This window comes from Anoplopoma fimbria, chromosome 19 (assembly GCF_027596085.1).
Source record: "Anoplopoma fimbria isolate UVic2021 breed Golden Eagle Sablefish chromosome 19, Afim_UVic_2022, whole genome shotgun sequence".
In the NCBI taxonomy this organism is placed as follows: domain Eukaryota; kingdom Metazoa; phylum Chordata; class Actinopteri; order Perciformes; family Anoplopomatidae; genus Anoplopoma; species Anoplopoma fimbria.
The window spans coordinates 6,113,490-6,133,424 of record NC_072467.1 but is presented as its reverse complement, the minus strand read 5'-3'; the positions used below and the strand labels follow the sequence as shown (position 1 = coordinate 6,133,424).

Below are 19,935 nucleotides of genomic sequence, written 5' to 3'. Positions count from 1 at the left end.
TTTCCTCCACTTTTCCTCTATTATGTCAGTATAATGTGGACATAAAGGGTGGGGCTAGAGCAGAGGCTAGCATAATTGATTTCACCTCCTGTCAGCAGTCTGTCATTAAAGCAAAACACTATATATTTCTAAAAACCCTTAAGGGTCACAAGAGGGCTGTGCAGTATTGTGTGTATATATATATATATGTGTGTGTGTAAAATGAAAAGTTTAAAGACCAATATTGTTAATTTTTAGGATAATATGAAATGATCACCCAGTACATAGGGCTAAACTTCCTGTAGTTTTTTTTATATTTTCAGAAAGTGTTCATACATCCAATAGTGGATTTAAATAAATAATTGTCACTTATCTTAACGATACAATTCATATATTTAATATAATTTGAATTCTTAATACATTTTTTTAACTTGCAGATCTTTATAAATCAGTCAAATAAAACCTTAACTGTTTTAAGTCATCCTGACACCACTGGGGTCCTGACTGGGCAAAACTGATGAAGTTAGTTAGTTAAGATGTGAAAGATTTTATCTTATGTCTATAACTGCTACCATCACATTGATTCAGCATCAGAACAACACACTACTGTGCAGTTGACTTTTTTTTAATTTGGGTGAGTTCTATGGTGTGGTGATTTAATATTTCTCACATTTTGTTTGACTGTCTCCATCCATCTAACTTCACCTTGGCGTGCTATTAGCTCCTGTTGAGAACTTTTCACAGGGGTCCAATAATTGAGATGCACTGTAACATTGTGCAGTGACAGCCTTTATTGGAAAATGATTTGCATGCTACACCGCCTTGTGTGCTCTTCAGTCCAACGAACGCAATCAGCACCCAAATACTAAAGTGACTAAAACTCAAGGCTGGGAAGCTGAAGGACGAGGTATGTCGGCTTATCAGGTTGACTGCATTGTTATAGACCAAAATAAGTTTTGGCATTCTTCTCTCTCCCTATCAAATTGCTTTGTCCTTAGTGGAACATGGCTATGTGTTTCTCTGAACAAAGTTCTGCTTCTTCAGCGGAAATACACTGACAAGGAAAAATGGTAAATGCACCTCCACCAGCCGCTGCAGAACAGACACATCTTTTTCATTATTTCATCTCATTAAATTCTTGATTTCCTATGACATTAGTCAAGGTCGGGTAGGAATCCCCTGCAATAGAAAGTATGGCGAAGCTCTGCAATCATTAAAAGGTAAAGTGACTGGTCCATTTTGGTAGGGTTCTTTTTTATATAATCAAATTAGTTATTTCAGTTTGAAAAGTTAGCGTAGATAATCCCTAATATTAACTAGTATGTTTACAGAGTAACAAGTGAATGAGCAAGGAATCAATCTTATGATATATTTCTGTCATTAATAAAACATAGTAATTATTCTGAAAACTGTACTTAATACACTAATTCTTAAAATATCTTCATCCTTCTTAAGTGATATCTTGCCGATTTGACTTTGATTAAATATTATATCACTTATTTATCCAACCATATTGCTTAATTCAAAGTGTGACAGCGACAGACTCTAGAGGTTAAATGTTTATGTGCTTCACTGTAAACATTACATTTTAAATGTGTCACTGTGCAGTATTTTGTGTACTTAGATGACAGAAAATAAGCCTCAATCCACTTGGAATTCAAGCTGCAACTCCAGACAATGGCAACAGGGTTGAATACTATCGGCGGGCCTTTTGTCCTTGGCCGACGCTGGCAGACACACGGCGTCTAAGACCTGCGACATTCCCAATTCTGTATGTGAATGCAAATAAAAATGCCTAACCAGTACACACGCTGGATGCATATCTGTGTCTGTATTGAGGTAATAAACCTGAGATGTCAAGGGTGCAATACAGATCAAATCAGACTGAAGAAGAGCACAAATCAAAGTAGACTGCTTCCTCCTGCGTTGTCTGCTTTAGCGCCTCCGTAACAGTGTTTGACACAGCAGGTCGCACTGCGCAGCGCTGACTCTGCTGCTGACACATTTTAGAAAACAACATTCTGCAGAATTGACTTTCCTCAAGCATCCACATTCGAGATCTTATGTCGAGTGTGATTTTTTGACATGAGAGTTATAGTTTGTCCTTGGTGGTTAAAGGAGCAGAAGACATGTTTAAATAGACAAACCTCAGTCTGTGCAGTACTTGTCTACAATTGTTTCTCATTCCGCTATTGCTTGTAGAAGATGCATCTAGTAGATAAACAAGTGAACACTGCATTCAGTAAGTTAAAGTTACTTTGGTAAAATGAAAAACTTGTGTAAGCCTTATTATGAGACTTCATTTTTCATCCTGAGGCTTGAAAGGTTGGACAAAAGGCTCTAGTGGACTGTTGGCAGCTTGAATGGAGAAAGAATGATCGGAAAAAACAAGAGGATGATATTTTCTCTATTTACCATCACAGGCAGCAGATAAATGCTTTCCACTGTTTACACTGAGTTTATCAATTATTGTGTACAGAGCTGCCACCCTTTGTCAGGCCTAAATAATATAATTCTTCCTCCCGTCGTCTTGTTTATTCTGCTGGGGACGGCTTGTTTATTTTCCAGACAGCTAGGCAGAATTTTTGGGAGGTTATGTTGGCAGGGACCTCACTCTTAAATCTGAGTCCTCTGGCTTGCTGTATGCTTGCCTGCTATTTTTTTATTTTTTCTGTCTGTAAAAGAGCAGTGTGATTGAAAGCTGCTGTTTTATAAACATTTCGACAAGGTATAGGCCTGTTTCAATGGAGGTGGCAGTCTGATCACCCTGCTCAGTTGACTGAACACTGTTGAATGGGGTGTTAAAGCAGTCTGTGTAGAGATATTCCAGTTTAAACATGCTAGAATATGTTGTTTGTTCCTTTCCCATGAGGTTACTTTGATTACTTTCAAGCAATTTGCAATAATTCAAAGATGCTTTTTGGCTTGGCAGACCGTATCTAGTTGGTTCTCGGTAACACACATCGAGTCGCTGTGCGTCTCCTTGTGTTCGTTCATGTCCTTTTCAGATACCTTATCATTGGCCAATGGTCATTCTTTCCATAATAGCTCCATTAGAATTGTTTATTTCCTCTCCTAGCATAGTGCTCCATATCGCAGTAATGATTTTTATTCAGAGAGTAGCACAGCTTTTGCCTCACAGTAAAAAATACATTTCGATTTCTGGCCCCCTCCTTTGCAGAGTTTGATTTTTTCCATCCATGTCCACGAGTTTCCTCCCACGTAAGGATATGCACGGTCACGACAGTCAATGTGTCGATCTACATTTGCCTGATGATGGACTGAAAACTTTTCCAAAATTGTTCCGATGCCTTTCCGCCCATTGTTTTGCAAAAAAAAACGGTCTTGTCACTGTTAGTAAGAAATGAGAATTATCTCATGTGTGTGGTTTTTCTCAAACCGAAGACACTAAAATATGGAATATTAAACAAAGGAATCATCTTCCCTACAGGGCAGCACGTCTTTGTTCGACCACACAATATAGAGATCGCCACTTCACACTCCAGTGTAACCATTTGAACAGACCTGCCTGAGGCCACAGCTGAGCTGAGCAGAAAATAGCCTAATCCTTTTGGCAGCTCCAATGAACGGACCCTTTTCAGTCCCTCTAAAAACAGACAAAAACCAACAGAGCAATGCCAAAAGATAAATCCTACATTTTAGCTAAGCATGGGTTAGACATCATCACACTTGGTGATGCATATTCAACACATGTGCTCTATACAACACAAACCAAGCACTACATGAATGTGTGTGCGTGTGATAATATTCAGTAAGATGATGCAGTTTTGGCAATGTAGAATGTACAATTGCTGGATGTGTTTGTATACTGTACAATATTATTTTTGATTTTGATCTTGTTTTTTACTATGTCATCTCTGCTGCTGTAATTCCTCAAATTTCCCCGCTGCATGACTAATAAAGGATTATCTTATCTTATCTTATCTTATTAGACTGTGCTGTACAGTATGTTCTGTGGTCACAGTGCAGAGAGGTTGTGTTGGGAGACATGTCTACTTTCTCCAGTAAATGGCAGGGCAATGACTTGACCAAATATGGTGCCTTGTCCTGAGGAGGAGAGATAACAGCATTACTTCATTCCGTCCCTTTTCTTCTTCTGATAAGATAAGGGAGGTCACATTGGCTGTGTGAATAGAGCGTCTCTAGTTCAGAGGCCTTTCATCGAAGCTTTGTTTAAGCTTTGTTGGGTTTTTTCTCCACAGCTTGTCTTTTGGACAAAGCATGTATCTTTTGCCATCCTCAGGCACCAACTCTAATATTAACTTACTTCGATTATCTTTCTCCCAGATGAGGCTGCATTATTATTTAGAGTTTTGTTGTTTCCCTAATCTCTTGTATAAAACTTTTCAGACTACACTTTACGTGTGACCCGGAGAGTCGCTGTGTCTGACACCTCTTCCAATCTATTTTAAATGGATATAGAATGGAAGCATTCACTAAAGTGTCTTGAAAAATCATTTTATTTCATGGACATTTGACAAATAGAATTGTGACTTCGCCTCAAACCCTTTGTCTGCTCTGGAACGTCTGAGCCTCCCCGGATATATTAAGCTGTCGGCCTGGTTTAGCTGAATTCAATCCAGGCCAATCACTCATTCGCACACATACACACAAACCAGCTGCATCTTGATGTGTATGGCCTCTCTATAAACGAATTCCCAGGCCTCTGGCTCTGTGCTCAGTCCGCCCATCCTGGCTGAATCCCCTGCCTGGCATCACATCTGTGTCCGCGGCTCCTCGTTCTGAGGATATGTGCTATCTGGAGCGAAAAACACATTTTTTACGACGCTGTGGATGAAACAATAACTGTACGTGCAGGTGGTTGCAGCTAAAGGAATTGCATACCTCATGTCAAAGTATTAACCATCATTGACGTTCATTTGAATTTTCAGTGTTTGCTTAAATAACATTATCGATAATCTGATATTTTTTTAATTTATTTCCCAGACACAAATTCAGACCGTCTTTGTTTCAAAAGGCAGAGCTGTGAGCCAGGCTTTTTGTTTGTTTGTTTAAACATAAGTCATTGAGAGTTGATATTTGAAGCTGTTATTTGCGGTGCAATTTAACTGCAAAATTGCCTGCACATTGCAAGCGTGTAGTAGTTTGGGCCAAGCCATCTGGCTGGCCATGGTGCTGGCTATATGTGTTTTTGGACAGTGTGGATAGTAGCAGACTCCCTCAATAGTGAAAGAATGTAATCCCTTTGCAATTTATTTTCCTCTGTGTTTACCCAGTATTGTTCTACCTAAAGAAAATTAATGTATATTGCTTCAAAATTTAGCTTCTCACTACATTTTACACTTCAAACTAAAACAAACAGGTGTAAACCTAAAGTTGTATTTATCATTTTTAAGTATCATTTCCAAGAAAAATAGCTCATAAATTTGAACCTGCAATGGATCCCTTCACATTAAAATGGAGAATGCTCCGGCTTCATTAAATTCATTAAAAACATTCATTAAAAACAGAGGAAGCACTTGGTGTCTTGCATGTCTTCAATATAGATCTCCTTTCGCTTTTGTTTTTTTGTTTTTTTATGGTAAGCAGTCACATTATTTCAGTATGTGAAACTGTGCTCTGTCCTGAGCAGCACTAAAGCTCCCTTTATATCATTTAACAGCCTCCTCAGTCATATTTTTTGCAGTGAGTGAATGCATATTACTTACAAGCTAGTCCCTCGCACAAATTTGTTTTTCTGGCTTGAAAAAACTGACAGTCACCATTCAGCACCCACTCGGTAGCGTTTCAGCACATAATAACATGATTGACTTGTGTGGACGAGCTCGCAGAGCCAGTCAGTCAGACGTATTCAGGAGCGCAGTGGTGAGCTAAAATATAATGAGTGGGCAGGTCTGAGCCTCTTTATTGCTCTGATTAAACAATAGATACTCATTTAAAAGTCTGCTCGCTTCTTCACATGCAGACAGAGATGTGAGACTGTGCACTGTGCTTCAAGCTTTTCCATTCACTCTATCTTTCTTTGATGATCAGCCAAATGGACCGGATTGTGCATGTGAATAACATTGATTATCTAATGCTTATTAGGTCATAATGGTGTTTGAAGCTGCACTTTTCACAAAAAAACTGCTGCTACAGTACATACCGCTGCTAAGAAATGGCCTCCCAATTTAATAATTCCCAATTGAACCCCTGAGTACATATATATTGTTCATGAGGGAGCCATCAGCTCTCCATCACCTGCCACCATTTATTCAAGCTAGTTAGCAGTAAAACAATGTAGTTTAACCTCTTGATAGCAATAATAATAATTTTATTGCATTTTTGATGTATTACCCCCGGCCATATGTTGTGCCAGGGTCCTTGTGAGGGCATCTCTGTCAGTGAAAAATATGCCCTGTCAGGCCAGCTGATTACTTGTTAAAAAAATCACTTCAATGCTTGTAGTTGTTGACAGCCTTATACATGATTTGTTAGGAGGCAACATTGCCTTATTCCACAGTGTCTTTTTTTGAAGTTGTAAATACTAAACTAGTAAAAAAGAAGAAGAAGGAAGAAAACAGCAGTGCTCCTCGGCTAAAATGTTTTACAGTGAACAAATCTGGGAATTAGCGGGTGGGTAATATATCACAGAGCAACACAAAGTCTAATCAGGATCCCAGCTGGAGGCGTAGCCTGCTCTGACCCTGTGAAACGACTTTGTCCTCTGCCTCATCATTGGGGGGGGGAGGTTGGGAGATCAAAAAGGAAGTCATTTTTGGCTCTTCCAAAACAATACTGTGTACTTAATTAGCTTTGTTCCGATAACATTCACACAGCACGTCCCAGAGATGGGTGTGAAACGGTACACCTCCTAATCAGATATCTGCACTGTAATCAGCAGACAATCTTAATGACCTATGTTAAATGGCAAATGCTCCTTCTGCTCCATCCATTCGCAGTCTGATCGCTCAGCTTTAACCCCTGAAGTCAATGAAACAAATGAAATTCCATTGCACTAACGATTACTTTTTTGCCTGGAATGATGCAAAGCTGTGAAGTTAAAGACTTTTCATTGTTTTTTATTAGAGCTGATCTGTGGTTTTTTGGGGGTTGGAGGTGTTTTGTGTTTGTGAAGTGTGGGTGTGTTTGACATCTAGACAGCTCTCTATGGGGAACCTGTCTGTTCTAAAGCAACACAAAACAGGTTGAAGGTATTAATGAGGGACTCAGTGAATAATTCATGTACATTGATAACATCTCATATCTCATTTGTCTGGCCGGTGACTGTCAAGTTAAAGTTTTAGAAAGGTCTTTGTGTTTCTCCTCAGGTTTCACCTCAGTTACCTTTCATTGGAAGCCCCTGTAGCCTGTAGCCCTGTAGCCTGTGTAACCAGAGAATAGGTTTTTATTTTTTTATTGAGCAGTAGAGGTGAAAGGAGGAGTCGTCTGAAGTGACTGTGTTTAACAAGAGATGACTGTGGAAGTACTCAATAGTCAGCATTGGACTCACAGGTACATAGATCTCAAGCTTTGTACATGCTGTGATAAAGTATACATAGAACATTTGTCCATGGGCAAACTGGTGACAACAACAATATTTTCCCCCACAGCTGTCATCAGAATTTGATACACGTTATGAAACTCTCATTGGTGCACGGAAGTATTTTACACAACCTTTTTTTCCCAACCATAATAATACTAAACTATACCTTTAAAGACAGAAACACATTATGAAAATCTCTCATGTGAAACAACCGAAACTGCTCAGACTCAAATAATAGCCTGTTATTGAACGGCCCCGTCACTCAGCTTAAGATATGAAAAAAAACATTGAAATCCAAATTAGAGTAAAGCATAACCAGAAAAAGGCAGACATTTTTGTCATATTTTCACCACCGCTCTACGCACACTACACCTGATCCTTTGTATGCATAATTGTGGTCTAGTACTCATAAAGAGCAGTGTTCTTACACCTGCATTTGCTTCTTTGTACCCAATGTGCTGTGTGTCCTTGATGCTTCTTATTAGTCATGTTCACCATAAAGGTCGTTGCTCTCTGCATTGTTATAAGTAAGTCTTGAATTCTAAAACTACTCTAATGAATATTCCCTACCTTCTGAAAGACATATCAGACTCTCTGGCCCTTATTGTTACAACTCTAACATGAGTCTGCCGCAGTCACAAAAGGGCCACTGGGTTTATGTTTCTCTTTTGACTTTGTTGTATTTTTAGCTTCAGCTTCATTATTGTTTAAAAGCCCAGCTCAGATCAGGACGTTGCAAAAAATTGCTCCTTTTTTGCTGTCAGTTATTGGTTGAGTTGTTCTGATGTTCCTGCTTGATGTGTAAATTGTCTCTTTGTAGTTTCCGTCCTTATTTATTTTTTTAATACTCTCTTTTGTGACTTTGTCTCTCTCCAGACATGGAACTCGATGTGCAGGAGAAGTTGCAGCAGCAGCCGACAACGGTGTGTGTGGAGTCGGTGTGGCCTACAATGCTAAGATAGGAGGTGAGTGAAGCTTGCAACTGGGATTTTTAATTGGGAAAAATGTTTAATTAAAAATAATTATAATTTTAGTTTAATATTATTTTAATTAGAAATAATATGCACATTAATATTCACATTCAGACTAATTAACAATAAAGGGAGTTTGTTTCAGCTAAGCCTCAATTAGTCCAGGACCTGAACCCGAATTAAAGATTCAGCTGTGTCAATAGACCCAGTAAAAGATTTTAAAGCTGAAATCTTTAATGTTATTTTTGTTGTTGTTTTATTCTGGACAGTGAGTAACCTTTACCGAATGATTGACTCACTGTTTTTTAGATGCAGAAGTGATAGTGTGCTGCAGAGATAGTGGAGGGCATGCAGTGAATTGTCGTTGATCTATTGCTAATGAGGAGAATAGCTTGGCTTTCTGCAGATTTTCCTCTCGAATGGAGGAGATTGTGGCTTTGTTAACACTGCTAGGACAATGCATAGAAACATGTAGGTTTCAGATTTAAGTTTTGGACGAGGTGAATCTTTTTTTTATTTCAAACCAGCAAATACAATAACTCACTTCACCTTAATTTGACACTTGGCCTGAAACTCCAGCCTTTCCTCCACCAATTAGATAAAAAGCAAGTTCAATTTTTCAAGTGTTTTGTTGAGCCCTTAGTGTTGCCTAAATTTTGTATTATGCCGATGCCAAGGAAACTGACTTCACAACCCAACAGACGTCCTTTCATACCCCTGTGTAAATCATCTGCCTAAAAAGCTGGTCAAAATATGATTCACAGTCTGTAGCACAGTCTCTTGATTGAACAGTAATGCAGCTGTCAGCATGTGCAGATATGCATTAAAGAAAGAAAACATTCCCTTAAATCAACCATGTGATCACATATTAAGTCTGAAAGGTTGTTGTTTTTTTCTCTCCTAAAATGTTTGCACTTGAGGAAGTATTCCACAGAGGCTTTTAATAACTTTTTTGTCACCAAACAATCTGTCAGTGACATGATGGCAGCCAACAAGACTCAGCGGAGCCTGTGGAGCCCCGAGCAGTCCCGTTCACAGATGTTACTCATAATTCTCCTTCTTTGTCTTCATTACCATCCATCTCCCCCGCCGGAGCCGCGCATTGGCCCTGTTCTCGTAAATTACTCCTCTGTGAATCTGTTCACGTCAGTGGGTCAGTGGATTGTTTATAAACAGCTGTGATTTGCTCCCAAATACCAGCGGTGTGTGTGTGTGTGTGTGTGTGTGTGTGTGTGTGTGTGTGTGTGTGTGTGTGTGTGTGTGTGTGTGTGTGTGTGTGTGTGTGTGTGTGTGTGCATGTGTTTGTCGGGGAAGACTTAATGTGTGTATCCTTACTGAGCAATGATTAGTGATTAAAACCTCTAATTGACTCTACTTGGCTCACACTGCATTTCCTTCCACCTACTGTACCTGTATTCCACACACACACACACACACACACACACACACACACACACACACACACACACACACACACACACACACACTCATAGCTGCATTCCTATCTGCCACCTCTGCTGGAGCAAAACTCGCACAGCAGTATCTTAATAAGGAAATGGTCCAGCTGCAGGAAGTTGATGAGAATTGCTACGACAAAGATTATCATTACTGCTGCAATACAGCCAAAAACACAATGATCTACCGAGCAAATATTGTGTTTGTTGTCCCTCGTTTAGCCAAGTTATGCAGTTTTTTTCAGGCTACTCATTATTCAAACTTTTGTTACGCCGAATCCCCATGCCAACGGAGTAATTACTGCTTTGGCTACATCTCTTCTGGTATGTGTTTTTCCAGGCAGGTTGTCTAGAATGGATTATTTAAGTCTTAATGTGGACGTCGTCAGAGGTAGTGTTGCCTCTGAGGTCCGGGGTGGTCTTTCTCCCAGTAATGGACCTTATTTGAGGTGGGTTCATGTCACGCCTCTCTGAAGCCATTAATGTTCAGAGGAGTGATCTGAGGGAGCTCACTTCAAAGGCTCAGACAGGGTTGTGTTCAGGTATGATGAAAGGTGACATTCAGCGCCACCCTGTGAGGGCACACCAGTCCGTTGAATGCTTTGTTAACTCTCAGCTCATTTATACCAGTGTGTATGTTCTCTCTCCTGCAGTCTGTTAGGTTTATCTGCTTGTCCTTTCTGTGTGTTTATTGGGGTTAGGGAACACTCGGTTTGACAACCAGCCGGTTTTTGTTTGTGTGACGGTGAAATAATACACATTCATCGGAGCAGCATCTGCGGTTGAAGCTTTGTACGCTTACTCATTAAAACATGAACTCTGTGAAGTATTTGGTTTTTCCTGTGATGTCTTTTGTTTCTCGTTTTTTTCTGTTTTTGTGGCGGAAGAAAAAATGGGAATTTGAGGTCCGACCGATTTCTTTTAGTCTTTTTCCTCTCACTGTCATCTCATGCTGTGTTTTCCCCCTCAAGTTTTGACACCTTCCCACCCATCATACGCTCACTATCTCTTTACCATCTGTCATTCTGCCACTCTTTCCCCACCACTTTTCACATGTCCAGTGTGGTAACCTGGTCTGTGCTGCATTGCCTGTTCACTTTACAGGAGTTCGTATGTTGGATGGGGAGGTGACAGATGTGGTGGAGGCCCACTCTCTGAGCCTGAACCCGCAGCACATCCACATTTATAGTGCAAGCTGGGGCCCAGAGGACGATGGCAAGTCACTAGATGGGCCTGCCAAGCTGGCGAAGGAGGCTTTTCTCCAGGGAATCACAAAGGTTAGTCAGAGCATAAGCTTGGACTTTTTATCTACTTATATCTTCCCTGTTTCTTGCATTACCTTCAAACTCACATCAGCTCTTTAAAGGCTTGACATAGCTTCGTACTTCTTTGACATTTTCAAAGAAGTACAAAGGACATATTCCCTTCCTTTTGTTGCAGATAAATAGATGAGAAGATAGATACTACTCTTGTGTTTGTATGGTAAATATAACACTGAAGCCAGCCGATTGTTAGCTTAGCTTAGCCTGAAACCACTAGCCTGGCTCTCTCCAAAGGTAACAAAATCTGCCTAACTTGACCTCTAAAGCTCACTATATACATTTTATGTCTTGCTTGTCTGATCCATACAAAAAATTAATTTAAAATCAACAATTTGCTGTTTTACAGGGATTATGTGCCGGACTATTTCTTATCCATTCTAGTGTCAAATTCAGTTTCTCATTCAAACAGTGTTTCCCATACTATTGCCATCCATAGCCAGGGGTAAGGGCACAGGATACATTGTGGTTAGGTATCACAGAAATAACTGCTTGGGGTTAAGATAAGGATGAGCTGAGGTTAAGCATTGCAGAAAAAGGACTGTTTAGAGTTAGGGACGCGCTTTAACTCAGGTAAACTTAAGGGAAGTCACCAATCGATTGGGAAGCAGAAGTAGACACAACACCATGACCAGTAACTCTCCTGATGGTAGCCTGGTAACTTGTTGCAGCCAAGACATAGTATGTCTTATAAACATTTGTGGCAATCTTCCTTTTTAAAATTCAGTTTTTGGTCAGATTAAACAAAGAAAATACTACATTTTAGTTTCAGAAGTGCTAGTTGGTGGATTTCATTTGAGCTAGGCTAGCTGTTTCCCCCTGTTTCAAGTCTTTATGCTAAGCTAAGTTAAACAGCTGCAGGCTCATATGTACCTTACTGACATGAGAGTGGTATTGATCATCTCATCCAACCCTCGGCAACACAAATGTTCCTTTTATGTGAAGCAATGAGCTCATACCAGCATATTCCACCTATACATGTATCAATATTTAATGGAGGCTATCCCTCTAAGATGTAATGTAGCAAAAGGGCAAACTCAAGGTGAGTTTGTTAATTGCCCTCTGACTGGCCCTTTAGGGTTGGATAGAGTAAGACATTAGAGAGTGTGACACGTTAACTTAGGCTAATGTCATAATTCATCAAAAGGCGTTATCAGAACAGATTGATGTAAAATGTGAGATGGGAGAAAATAGAATCAGGGCAGCAGTCCCTGATGCAGAACAATAGTTAGATTCAAAGACGGCAGTCATTTTTCTGTGGAAAAGAATGATTTATATGTCACATCCCAAAATGTGAATAGCTCCACATATCATGGTGTGTTAGTGAGGAGAAATTGCCTGACAGCAGCACAACAGGGCCTGTCTAGTTCAGCGTGTTTTCTCCTGGCAGTGAGATAACCCCTGGCACCAAAGTGTTATCGTCTGGCCTCTGTAACCTACAGCAAAGGCAGCGTTGGGTCATAAACTGGGCTGGGAGGTTTAGCTAGAGCTTCAAGACTCTTGTGTTATGATACGGTGCAATCCAGACAGTATCAACACATTTAGTAGAAGGTAATTCTCCCCCCAAAATTTGCCCTTATTTGTGAGATGGAGAGGTAGGAATCCATTAAGAAAATTAAATGGAAAATCCTATTTAAACAACTCTGAACAAGCTTTTTTGAAGTCTGTGTTCAGGTGAAAATGAGGTCCCTTTGTACACTTGCAGGTTTAAAATGTGATTAACCGAGTCAGTAAAAACACTGTTGCAACGTCAGTGATAAGAAAAGAAAGATTCCAGTACCTTCATATTTTTTGGGACTACAAAGCTAAAATACTGGAACTGTTGATGTGACTGGGACTTTTATTTTTCAGCAGGAGAGTAAAACAGACAATCTCAGTCTCAAACAGGAGAAGCGAAACATTCCTGCAGCTTTTTCCATAAAACGCTTTCATGTTCCTTTTTTGTGTAGTTTGTGCTCTGTGGGTGACGGAGAGGAAGGGAGGAAGAAATGGTATACACATGTTTGCTCTCACCTTATTAATCTCTTGTTTGGCATCAATTACCGATGTGTATGTTTCTGCTCTCTGTATGTGGGATTTAAGATAGGTCCCTCCACTTTCTTTTATCTGTTTCTCCATCCTACAGTATGTATTTCTTGGTTTATTGTTTTGTTATACAAAAATAATATTATATCCGCCCACTTTGTTCAAACTGTATGTGGTAGAAGGAATGCTTTAATATTTCAGTTTTATTGTGAACGTCAGTGTCTGGCTGCTTTCACACTTTGATCAAAGATGTTATTTTTTATTTATTTTTAATGACAGGGTGTGATTAATGCTGAAAAGAAATGTGGCATGTAATGAGATTATGATGATAATTAAAATCTATATTTATTCTTTACTTCTCTAAAAAGAAAACACACAGCAGAGAGATAATAAGGTGTAATAAAAAGGGTCTCTCTACAAATATTGTTTAGAAGAAGTAACCCATAATAGACCTCTACATCACAAGTAAAACTAATCAAAAGGCAATTTGAAAATGTGTCTTTATAACTTTAACAAATGGACACTGAGGTTCTCCTCCATTCAGAGGCTATTTCAGAGATTCACAGCCCTGACTGCAGATGCCCTTCTGCTCTCCATTTCCAGTCTGGCCACGGGGGACAACTGGTCTTCAGACCTCAGGCTGATATCAGCTATGTAGTGAGAGAAAGAAGGTCAACACTGCAGACCAACCAGTGCCATAAAAATAAGCAGTAAAACTTAAAAAAATCGATTCGAAAGATCATAGGTAACTAGATCAGGAATAAATGCCAAAATTGAGAAAATGTGCTAAAATATATCACAACTCGTGAACAGCCTGGCAGCTTAATAATGTACAAGCTGAAGGCGGTCCATCGATTTCTGGGGCATTTCAGCGATTACAGAGATGCAGTAATCTAATCAGCTGGAGACAAATGCATAAAACGGATTTGTGTGTATTGGAACAAAAAAAAAAAAAAATCTAATTTTAGCAATGTTCCTGAGTTGACAAACGACACCCTTTGCTACTTCGCTAAAACGTTTCTACTCTCCTGTTGGCAGGTTCAGACCGAACACGACTAACTGTGCGTCTCATACTGTGTGTCTATGTTAGGAGCACACAGCCTTACTGCCAGATATCATGTCGTCATTTATCATGCCCCTAAATTATATTCCGCTTGAGTAGATTTTGTAATTACATTTCCTCTGTTTGTTATCTGTTGTTCCGCCGCAATAATTCGCCTGACATTATGATGTATTAATAAGAGTTGTGCCTACAGCGGTTCACTGCTTCCGAGCGAAAGCACGCAAGTGACAAAGTGTTTTAAGCAGTCAGACAAACGTCTTTGTCAAAGGCAATGTTTCACGATTCAACCACTTCTTGTTAGTCTCTTTCTCTAAACCTGTCCTGTGCACGCCTCTGTGAACGTTAACGTTTGTGTGCTTCTATTCCACAGGGACGTGGCGGACAAGGCTCCATCTTTGTGTGGGCCTCGGGTAACGGTGGCCGCGAGCAGGACAGCTGTAACTGTGACGGCTACACCAACAGCATTTACACCCTTTCCATCAGCAGCACCACGCAGTCCGGCAACGTGCCGTGGTACAGCGAGCCCTGCTCCTCCACCCTCGCTACCACCTTCAGCTCTGGAAACCCTGGGGAGAAACAGATAGTGGGTGAACACACACACACACACACACACACAACACACAATTTGAACATCTAATACGCTTTAAATGTCAGCTTTGCAAAAATACTTTGCGATGGCCTAATTAGTCAGCCAAAAATTGATGCTTGTACATCGAATAATGAAGCCTTTTCAACAGTACATACACGTTAATATCATCTCTGGAAAAGTCACAAATAGGCATCAAACTGCCAAAAGGGCTGATGTGTTACATATAGTGATCAAAGCTGACAGACAATGAGAGATGCCACATGCTTCCTTTAAGCTGCTTGTCTGCTGAAGAAAGACTTGCCTCGGGGACAAAGAATAACATGGAACAAACCATAAATCTGCCATTTCCTTCAAATACACCAGAGGCCTGCTGCAGGCGAGCAGACACAACTCATCAAATTGATGAAATTGAAGTCATTCTAGAATGTACGGCAGCTGTTGTATTGTTGCTTTGGTAGTCAGAAGCTGCCATTTGTCGTATCAGTGAGTTCATACAGCTTTTTGTTTATCCCAAACTAGGATTTATGTTCACTTTGTCAGATTTTTGTGTTTGGTACATTTGTGTATTGACTGTCAAATCTCAAGCAAACCAGGACCTGGCCTTTAAACAAAACCAACGTGGACTCACAAGTAGCTGTGAAAACATAAATAGTGAAGGTTTTGATTATTGGTTAATCTGTAGATTTTCACATAATCAATTATTCACCTGGCATTAATAAAAAATGTCAGTATAAATTAATGAAATGCCCATCACACGTTCTTAGGTGATGTTGCCAGATTGCTCGTTTAGTCCGACCAAGAGAACAAAACCCCAAATTATTCAGTTTAGATTGATAGAAAACCATAACAAGCTCGAAAACCTGGACCTTGATATGACTCATCACTAAATCAGTGATGACAGTCAAAAATAAATAATGGAACATGACAGTGTGTTTCAGTGTTGTGTTATCCAGTTCTAATATCCAGTAGTTGTGTGCAGACACCTCCGTTTGTTTACTCCTCTGACACGTAGACTTCTTTCCACAGATAATGGCCATTAGTGCAACAATCTGTCAGGCCAAAAGTTGCAAACCAAGAAGCTCTCTCTGACCTTCACAGCTCGCCTTGCCCTCTGGCTTTTTTCTCATTTTCGTCGTGTCCCCATCGTGACCCAGACAGGCCTCATTAGCTTTCTGGCATCGGCAGAGACCGAGAGCAGAGGTGTACGCGGAGTACTAACATACTTTGTCTCTCCACCACACGACCTGACTTGGCTGATTTGGCTGACATTCACTTCCCCGGCTGTGACCCTTTGGCGGGGATCCACAGACCTGACTCTAAACCTACTTGCTGATTCTCTCTCCCTCCTCCTCCTTCCCATCTTCCGACCGCTGCAGGCAGAGCTCCCATTGTCCGCGGACCTCCCCGGTCTAACCCCTTCTCACCGTGAACTTCTCTCATGCTGATGTGGGAAACTCAATGTGTCATATTAACTGTGTCTAGCCTTCTGTATTTATGTGCATACCACTCTCTTCTCCTATCTCCAAGGTGACCACAGACCTGAGGCAAAAATGCACAGACTCTCACACGGGAACGTCCGCCTCTGCCCCGCTGGCTGCTGGGATCATTGCTCTGGCTCTAGAGGCCAAGTGAGTGAACACAACCTCCTCCTACATAGAACTACTTTTATAATCAACACTGTAGGCATTTGGCTTTTCCAGTAAACATGGATAAGTGAAGCAAGAGTTTCTCTGATTAGAGGGCGTTAGCATAATTTATTTCATATACATTTACTGACATATATAAGACCTAACCGGTCGTCGACAGCATGGGTCTTGGCAGAAAGAGTAGATGCTGTGTTGAGCCATATTCAACCCATCAAATGCTGATCTTTTTTAAATGTGGTAATAATCAATATTAACAGCAGCATTTATGTGTTCAAACAGAGTAAAGTAATATCATTTAGCTTACAACTCAAACACGTTTAAGTGTGCAGTACCTCTTTTGAATGAAATTTGATTTTAAAATTAATTTGTTAAGCTCTTCTGTGCACTGGGAGATGTGTGTGTGTGTGTGTGTGTGTGTGTGTGTGTGTGTGTGTGTGTGTGTGTGTGTGTGTGTGTGTGTGTGTGTGTGTGTGTGTGTGTGTGTGTGTGTGCGTGTGTAGGTGTATGTGTGTAGGTGTATGTGTGTGCGTGTGTGTGCGTTTGCGTGTGTGTGTGTATGTGTGTGCGTGTGTGTGCGTTTGCGTGTGTGTGTGTGTGTGTGTGTGTGTGTGTGCATTCACTTCTGGGAGTCAGCGTTGGCCTAAATCCCAGCCCAGAAATTCTTTCCTCAGCAAATTAAGCTTTTGATAATTAGTTAATTAGCCAGACATATCAGCAGCTGCAGCGCACACAGACATCTGAATACCTGTAGGGCCGGCCGGGATGATTTTAAGCGGGAGAATGTCGTCTCTCATTATCGCTCACTCATGACTCCAGGTGTCAGAATCCAAGTTTCTGTCAGTAGCGCTAATGTGTTCTCCATTATGTTCGTATCTTCAGTCTTATCGTGCGTTAAGTCTTTTGTATCAGTCAGTCATCCCCCGCTCTGCATAATTTACGTCATTTCCACATCAGCGTTTACCTGACAGGTGTCAAAACCAAGTCTAGTGTTACCTCACAACCCAGGTTTCAGCTCAGGTATACACTCTCAGCGTACCCAGGTTTATCTCAGTCTGCCGTCTCCTTGCGTATCATGAGAGAAGGGCACTGACTGACAGACCTAAAGTTTACACCGCTAAGATTATCTCTCACTTTTTTACCACCACAGTGGAGTCAGCTCTCTGTTCTCCTGACAGGCTGCAGTAATAACAGGGTAGCTAGTTTATCAGACTGGGACCACACAGGAATTCACAGAGATGGAATCATTTAATAGGCAGAGTGTTTCTGCTTTCTGGTGGGGTTTTTTTTTTTTTATTTTCCCATTCGCTTTTGGCTGAGGTGACATTGAGTGGATGGGTGGGGGTGGGGGGGTGACAGCGGATCCTGTCCATTAATATCACATGAGAGGATGTGAAATGTGAATGCTGATACAGAGAGTGGCAGAGGTGACGTGCAACAGTGCAATCCTGTTTCTAAATGTGTCTGCTGAGGCGTTGCCCTCAGTAAGCAGTATCTTAAACCACAGAGCAGTTTTGTTTTTTAGTCTGAATGCCTCCCTGCAACACACGTTTTTATTGGTCTTCTACTGTTGGAAGGTGACCTCATCCCCCAGTCCCAGACCTCATTAGACACTATCATTACAGAGAGGTCTAGACACAGCCCTTCACACTCATGTATCCACGGTTTTACTCTGTTCCCCGACCTTTAATCTCAATAGGTTATGATGTACCTTTAATACTGGTGTTTTACAACGGTATTAAAACCATAATGTGAGCCCATACCTTTGTTATGGTTGACTGGCACATCCCTCAAGCATTCTTCTACGTCTTAGTATAATATTTCAGGAATGTATATCTCAGGTGGATCATATTTCAGGTGTCTACATTCTTGACCTTTTCCATATCCCACAGCTCCTCACATTTTCTCTACTGTATTGATAGTCAAGGTCGGCGAAACCTGTCTTTTCTCATACTGTGCATAATGTGGAAAGTAATACCCTTTTAGCTATTACATGACAGAAAGTCAGTACAGGTACTCTGCTTTCCTTCCTGTATCGCCGCAGTATGAACCTGACCTGGAGGGACATGCAGCACCTGGTGGTGAGGACGTCCCGGCCCGGACACCTCAGCGCCGGAGACTGGAAGACCAACGGAGTGGGACGCAGAGGTAGAGGCTGGCTAGTCCAAAATAAGCAGTATTTTATAGCGTCGTATTAGTGTATTCGAGCACACAATGGAACTTTTTTTGTAAGCACATGCATTATTTAATAATATTTACTAAATAAAACTATTCTTTGCACCGTACATTATTCAATATTGTGCACATTTGCATACAATAACAACCTCTCACTCAGTTTTAAACTGGCTGCTCTGTGTACTCCTAAATCCTTGGAGACTTGTTCTCTCAACATCTCTGCTCTGTGCGTCCTCAGGACAGTGCAGGCTCAACCAACTTGAGAAGGTGTTACAGTTTGCCACAGTTAAAGATCTGTAATTTGTTTTTATATTTTTCATAATGGCCATTTTAAACCATATTTGCATAAATCCGTAACCTCAGCGTTGTGTCATAGGCAGATCCGACGGCCGCACTAAGCAAGACACAATAAGCCTGCTACACAACCCAAAATCCACAGATTCTGAACAACAGCCCACAATAGATTTCCTGCTTTAGTCTCCCTCTTATCTAACTCACAAAGATGAACCTGCGTCATGTCTCATGTCCAAACAAACAATCATGAGGGGAAAAGTGCACCGCTGACATCATTTTCAAGACTACATAACTACATAGCTGGTTAGCTGTAGCACATCATACAGCATGTGAACCTCTGCAAATATCCCTTTGGTCCATTTAGATGCTGGTCCAGTCCTGACTCTTCAATAGCACTGTTATCATCACACTGTCTGCCCATGACATGTAGGCGACAGTGAATTACCCTCCAGCTGGCTGAGACGAAAAGGAGTATTTCCTATCCTAGATTTTTTTATGTTCCTTTCAATAGCAAAAACAAATTGACAATAAAACTTTATTGTCATTAAAACATTATTATTGACTATATAATAATATATAATGACTATATTGACAGAGAAGGAAGTCTAAATCTGATTCGGATAACGGAAGGAACTGAATTTATCTTCTGGGTTGGTATGAATGCAATGCCATAGTATTACAGTTAAGAGTGGATTGCTGACTGACAGTAATTTCTCTTTCTGTGATGTTATCTCATCGTTTACCGCCCACCAACCTGTCATTATCTTTATCTCTCCGTCTTCTTTCCCCACAGTGAGTCATTCCTACGGCTATGGGCTTCTGGATGCAGGTGCTATGGTGGCTTTGGCACAGAACTGGACCACAGTGGGGCCACAGCACCAGTGTGTTCACACTATGCTGGCAGAACCAAGGTTAG

At 40.8% G+C, this 19,935-nt stretch overlaps 1 protein-coding gene across 1 annotated transcript in view; it reads left to right on the top strand.

Moving 5' to 3' along the window:
* furinb (furin (paired basic amino acid cleaving enzyme) b) overlaps positions 1-19,935 on the top strand; it is a 61,632-nt gene that overhangs the window by 36,122 nt on the left and 5,575 nt on the right. Inside the window, exons 6-11 of the mRNA XM_054619525.1 lie at positions 8,363-8,451; positions 11,016-11,188; positions 14,689-14,901; positions 16,435-16,535; positions 18,595-18,698; positions 19,813-19,930. Coding sequence (XP_054475500.1) covers positions 8,363-8,451; positions 11,016-11,188; positions 14,689-14,901; positions 16,435-16,535; positions 18,595-18,698; positions 19,813-19,930 — 798 coding nt within the window. The remainder of the gene's footprint in view (positions 1-8,362; positions 8,452-11,015; positions 11,189-14,688; positions 14,902-16,434; positions 16,536-18,594; positions 18,699-19,812; positions 19,931-19,935) is intronic.